General features: G+C 38.9%; 1 protein-coding gene across 3 annotated transcripts in view; it reads left to right on the top strand.

Annotated features, from left to right (window-relative positions):
- LOC113546615 (cytosolic carboxypeptidase 4) overlaps positions 1–6,952 on the top strand; it is a 142,727-nt gene that overhangs the window by 48,396 nt on the left and 87,379 nt on the right. For all 3 annotated transcript variants that reach the window (XM_034305588.2, XM_034305589.2, XM_034305590.2), the window contains 2 exons: positions 1,079–1,116; positions 6,655–6,863. In XM_034305588.2, the coding sequence (XP_034161479.2) occupies positions 1,079–1,116; positions 6,655–6,863 (247 nt within the window). The remainder of the gene's footprint in view (positions 1–1,078; positions 1,117–6,654; positions 6,864–6,952) is intronic.

Raw genomic sequence — 6,952 nt, 5'->3', positions numbered from 1 at the left:
AATGCAGTCGAGACTCCGTCACACCCTGTAATTACAACTCTGTAATTTACGGCAGTTACGAGTCGACAACATTCAGACACAGCTCGATTTGCGTGGTTCTAGACGTATCTTTGTTTAATTAATCAGTAGTCAGGGTTGCCAGGTTTCAGCAACATTTCCAGCCCAAGTGCATCTCAAAAACAACACAAAAGACCTGAAACGAGCCTGAAAAATTCAGGAATTTGAAAAAGGAGACATTTTCCTTCTTTCTCCACATGTATTTCTGAGGTACGGACATTATCCATTCCATAATCCCTCTTTCCTTCTCTCAATCTTTGCAATATATCTTACAATAGAAACGGTTCTGTACATCATACATACTGTCTGCACTCACACTTGGTGGAAATTTATAAAATCTAATTCTGATTATTTGCTATAAAACAAGATCTTTGCGGCCACAGAATATTATTAAACTAGCCCAATCTGGCAACCCTGTCATTAACTGTCCTGTTTGTAGCTCCTCCCCCGAGCATGGGGCAGCGTGATTCCTGCCCCAACGCAACTCTATTGGCGCTTGTTTGCTGCAGTTCCTATGTTTGACCACTAGGAGTAATAATAACACTGTGGAGATAAATAGGGCAGTGAACACGCTGTACACGATTACGCAACATCGAGAAAAGCGAGCAAATCAACAGAACATCAGCTTTCTGTCACATAGAGACATTTTTTAAAATTGTCGGTCACTCAAAAGATGTAATTAGCATTTCAACGCAATTTAAAATGTATAGAGTTGTGAAAGAGGATTTGTACATTTGAACATTTGTGAACTGCTGATATTGATGACACTGTATTACACCATCTTTAAAATTCATTAATACTTTTAAATTAAATGGATTTTAAAGTATTTAGTGTGGAAACAAGACACAACACCCACCATAAAACACACTTTTATTGAAATATGATTTTTCTATATTTTTTCCTCCCTGGAAACCAGTCAAATGCAATTTCACCCTATGTATAAGTACAGTACTTAATGTTTTATTTTAGAATTGTTTTATTTTTGCTGTAAACAGTTTTTATTTTGGTTTATTTTTCACAGGGCGGCTGTCGACGCCTTCGCTGCTCTGTTATCCTCAAGTAAGTTCTTTTCATTCTCAGCGCTTTACTATAACACGAGCATTTCATTATCGCGCTATTATACACTGATGCTGTATCAATTAGTGCTCCTGCCGTTAATGGACTTTTAATGAAAGATGGGATGTTTACTGACGCTTATGAATAATTCAGAGCTGTTACAAGGGGTTTTAGGGGAAAAAGTGAAGTGAACAAAATAAGCATGACAGAAAGGATTCACACACACCTGTTTACGCTCGAGGGTTTCTGCAGCTCAGCATGAAATCCTGCCGTAATGGGTGTGTCCCGGGAATGTGCAGGGCAGGACATAGTGGACATGGAATTTGTTTTATCAGTATTCTGTGAAATGTTTTAATGTTTTCTCTTCGTTGTTGTAATATGCTCTGAACAGATTTGACCTAATGAAAGCTCCTAACAATATTTTAAGTGTGTATATATTGTGATATATTAGCTTGTGTGTGTTATTGCATTAATTTTTACCACTGGTGTTCAGGCTTTTTTCAACGTTTAGCCTTTAAACTGCATTTTACCCAGCATTCATGTTTAGTTTTAATTACAGCAATTAAAATGATTCTGATGTTTTAATACCTGCAGTAAAGATAATATGGAATCTCACAGACATTCTGTGTTTTTACATTTTATCAACCTGAACTTTAAACCGCAGAGCTAATCACTGATCACCATTGTTCACAACCACCAACAACTGTTCCTCATTGTTCCCAATGATCAATCAGTCATCACCATTGTTCTGAATGACCAATCACTGATCACCATTGTGCCTAACCACCAATAACTGTTCATCGTTCTTCCCAACCACCAATCACTGATCACTATTGCTCCCAACCACCAATCACTGATCACCATTATTCACAACCGCCAATAACTGTTCATCATTCTTCCCGATGATTAATCAGTCATCACCATTGTTCTGAATGAATGACTGATTCTGATTGTTTCCAGCAACCAATCACTGATCCCCATTGCTCCCAGTGATTAATCACTGATCACCCTCATTGCCAATAACCAATCACTGATCACCATTGTTTCCAATGACCAATCACTGATCACAATCATTCTTATTGACCAATCATTGTTCTCCATTGTTTCCAACCACTAATCACTGATCACCATTGTTCACAAAATCAACCTGTGTTCACCATCGTTTCCAATGACCAGTCACTGGTCACTATTGTTCCCAATGACTAATCACTGATCACCATTTTTCCCAACCACCAATCACTGATTACCATTTTTCCAAATGACCAATGACTGATCCTGATTCTTTCCAATGACCAATCACTGAAACCCATTGCTCCCAATGACCCATCACTTATCACCATCGTTCCTTATTTTCCACTCACTGATCACCATTGTTCCCAACAACCAATCACCAAGTGAGTAAACAGTGAGTATAGAATGAGTATAAAAGGAGTAAACAGTGAGTATAGAATGAGTAAACAGTGAGTAAACAGTGAGTATAGAATGAGTAAACAATGAGTACAAAAGGAGTAAACAGTGAGTAAACAGTGAGTATTGAATGAGTAAACAGTGAGTAAACAGTGAGTAAGCAGTGAGTAAACAGTGAGTATAGAATGAGTAAACAGTGAGTATAAAAGGAGTAAACAGTGAGTATAGAATGAGTAAACAGTGAGTAAACAGTGAGTATAGAATGAGTATAAAAGGAGTAAACAGTGAGTATAAAAGGAGTAAACAGTGAGTAAACAGTGAGTATAGAATGAGTAAACAGTGAGTAAACAGTGAGTAAACAGTGAGTATAGAATGAGTAAACAGTGAGTAAACAGTGAGTATAGAATGAGTAAACAGTGAGTATAGAATGAGTAAACAGTGAGTATAGAATGAGTAAACAGTGAGTAAACAGTGAGTATTGAATGAGTAAACAGTGAGTAAACAGTGAGTATAGAATGAGTAAACAGTGAGTATAGAATGAGTAAACAGTGAGTAAACAGTGAGTATAGAATGAGTAAACAGTGAGTAAACAGTGAGTATAGAATGAGTAAACAGTGAGTATAGAATGAGTAAACAGTGAGTAAACAGTGAGTATTGAATGAGTAAACAGTGAGTAAACAGTGAGTATAGAATGAGTAAACAGTGAGTATAGAATGAGTAAACAGTGAGTATAGAATGAGTAAACAGTGAGTAAACAGTGAGTATTGAATGAGTAAACAGTGAGTAAACAGTGAGTATAGAATGAGTAAACAGTGAGTATAGAATGAGTAAACAGTGAGTATAGAATGAGTAAACAGTGAGTAAACAGTGAGTATAGAATGAGTAAACAATGAGTAAACAGTGAGTATAGAATGAGTAAACAGTGAGTAAACAGTGAGTAAACAGTGAGTATAGAATGAGTAAACAGTGAGTAAACAGTGAGTAAACAGTGAGTATAGAATGAGTAAAGTGCCTGTGCTGGTGATGTGGATGTTGTGGATGTTGTGGATGTTGTTGCGCGTCCGGCCTGCAGGGGGAGATGTGACTCTGCCGGATTCAGACTCCAAGGAAAGAACATATGAATGCATGTGTGCTGCGTCAATTGCTCTTCTGTTGAATAGACTGAAAAAAGGAGAAAACAGTTGATGTCATTAAAAGAGCAACAGCCACACACACACACACACACACACACACTCACACACACACACACTGCTTTCCTAATGACTTCTGTGGCACAGCTGTAGCATCTCAGACTCTTATCATGATATTTATTGTGGTCTGTATCACTGCTTCAGATCGTCTCTTTACAGATTTTTCAGAAACACAGTCGTAATGTTTATTTTTAACATTTTTACACCTGAATGAACAGCCACTTGCTCCAGTTCTGCATAAGTGAGACTGTACATTGATCCTAAACGTATGTTAAAGAGGAAATCATTTAAAAACAGACACAAATAAGAAATACAGCATCTGAGATCTTAAACAAATTTAATTTAACTTAAATTATCCATCTTGCATTTGCTTACTGTACTGATACTCTATACAGCCAGAAGTATGTGGACTCCTGACCATCACACCCTTATGTAGTTCTTCTTCAAACTGAAGCTCTGAATGATGTAGCATTACAATTTCCCTTCACTGGATGTTTGGAAGAGGCCCAAACCTGTTCCAGCATGACGATGCCCCTGTGCACAAAGCGAGCTCCGTGAAGACATGGTGTGTGAAGGTTGGAGTGGAAGAACTCGAGTGTCCTGCACAGAGCCCTGACCTCAACCCCACTGAACACCTTTGGGATGAACTGGAACTGGAGACTCCTTACCCAACATCAGAGCCTGATCTCACTAATGCTCTTGTAGCTGAATGAACACAAATCCCCACAGCCACGCTCCAACATCTAGTGGAAAGACTTCGCAGAAGAGTGGAGCTCATTATAACAGCAAACACACGGGGAATAAATCTGGAATGAGATGTTCAACAAGCACATATGGATATGATGGTCAGGGGTGCACAAACTTTTGCCCATTCTATACCACTTTTGTTACATACACTAAATCACAGATTATTGCCTGATTGATTAATTGATTGATTTAGTTGATAGGTGGAAGTTCTACATTAAAGCTTTGTTGAAACGTTTCTTAGTGTAACTGTTCATTTTTTAGTAACTCGAGAAATGGAATGTAGTAACAGTTTACAAAAATTATCTACATACGAAAAGAAAACTTTATAGAAGTTTATGAAATATTTAGAATATTGAAATATGTGTAGAAAAAAAAAATATATATATATATAATATTTTTTTTTACATTGTAAAAGAAATGGTCAAAAAAGGCCGAGGAACATCTCCACATGTGTACCCTCTTTAAACATGCAAAGAGCTATGAATATTCATGAATATGCAAATTAGACACGCCGCTTATTTGCATCCTTAATAGCCAGATATCACTAACATTACCTAACTAATCTAGCTGGTTAGCTAACTGCTAGTAAACTAGCTCACACCCGTCACTGATTTATTTAACAGCATTCAAAAACCTGTCAAAATATACCGTTACCATGACAACCACAACCATTAGCAAGCTAGCGGGTTAAGAGTGTTCCGTGGCTAAAATGTTTTCAGGTATCACGTCATCATCCGCTAATAATTTGCATGTTTAGTGACATCACTAACTGAGATCGTGCCTAGCTCCGCCCCCAAATCAGTTTTATACCGAAGGCTAGAAAAGGTTGTTTGTGTTTAAAAAGAAAGAATTATTTATTTATTTATTTATTTATTTAAAATGTATATATTTTAACAATTCATTTATTTTAATTGATTCATATTATTTATTTCTTTATCATTTTCATTTATTATTATTATTATTTTTAATAATAAAGTGAGTTTAAACACAGCGGCTGGCCTTTGAAGCACTTTGAAGCATTAAAAGCTGAAGAGAGATCAGAAAACACACACACACACACACACACACACACACACACACGTGTAGAAGCCAGAGCTGCAGCAGAGGGAGTTATAAAACCCTGGCATTAATATTTCAGAGAGCCGTATTAGTGCAGCAGCCTCACATCTACACACACACACACACACACACACACACACTCTGTGACAGAGATACTGTATTAGGAGACACATCGTGGCCTGAGGAGACCTGAGAAGGAAAATAACGAGAAGGAGATAAAATCACTCAGTGGATGTACATGCAGTGTATTAAAGGAGACGTCCACAGCATCCATCTTACACCAAACGTGTTCGCTGCGTGATGTTGCTCGTGATGTTGCTCAGAAGATGTCGAATTGCTCAGAAGATGTCGATTAATTTTCTATCCACCTTTTTCCTGAGAAACCAGCGAGCGCCGCCATGATGGAGTCTAACTTCCGCTGTACTGTTGTCCTGTTCCGGGTCTCTACAGGAACTCTTATTAAAACTGGCTAAAGAGAAAGCGACTGAATAATAAAGAAACAGAAACCTTTTGAGTTTTAGAATAAACACGAGCTCAGGGTTGAGCTGTGATGTCATTAGCTGCCACAACAACCGCAATAAACGGAAGACATTCCTGGAAAATACATGTTTTGAGCCAACGAGCGTATCTATCACTCTATCACTCCATTTTCTCTCAACGTTACCCGTCTGCGTGTTTGAGCCTCGCTGGCGTTCTGACTGGACTCTACCTCTGCTTTCAGAGAATACACTCGCCGTGTTTCCTGTATAAAACACGGCCTGTTTTATTGCTGTGCAGGTGATTATATGCTTCTGTACTTTTGTAATTTCGGAGTTTTTCACCATCAAAGCCTTCGGAGGAAATGAAGTAGTTAATAATATCAGTGTAGCTAACCTCAGGCCAGAGCTTCATGTTGTCAATCAGGAAACTTTGACGGGTGAAACACTGGCACGAGACGGTCATCGTGACATTGTAAAGTGACGGCACTATGCGGCGTTTTTTTTTTTTTTATAGCCATTTTCACGTTTATCGTCACATCATCAGCTAGGAACATACTCTAATGTGACTATAATCCCCGGAGACCGGAAGCTCGGACAGACCAATCAGAATCCAGAACTCGACAGCGCTGTGGTGTAAAGTGACTTTAATTCTGTTGCAGAGGAAAATGGCCGCCTGGCGGTGGGAAAAGGTTACATCTCGGGCTTGTTGAGAGTTTATGAAGACTGGCACATGCAGGACGCGGGGAACGAGAACGTCGGCGTACGCAGAGCGTTCCTCCACTGCCTGCACAGAGCCGCCAAGACCAGCGCCGCGAGACACGCCCTCGTTTCTGAGGGAGGAGTCGCGGTGCTGTATAACACCACACAGGTACTGCGACACACACACACACACACACACACATATGCTCAGCGTTTTTTACAGATGTAGGTGCGGTTTTTATAGAGTGGGCGTGGCTT

The sequence above is a fragment of the Pangasianodon hypophthalmus genome, chromosome 7 (assembly GCF_027358585.1).
Source record: "Pangasianodon hypophthalmus isolate fPanHyp1 chromosome 7, fPanHyp1.pri, whole genome shotgun sequence".
In the NCBI taxonomy this organism is placed as follows: Eukaryota; Metazoa; Chordata; class Actinopteri; order Siluriformes; family Pangasiidae; genus Pangasianodon; species Pangasianodon hypophthalmus.
This window is presented reverse-complemented; position numbering and strand designations above follow the sequence as displayed.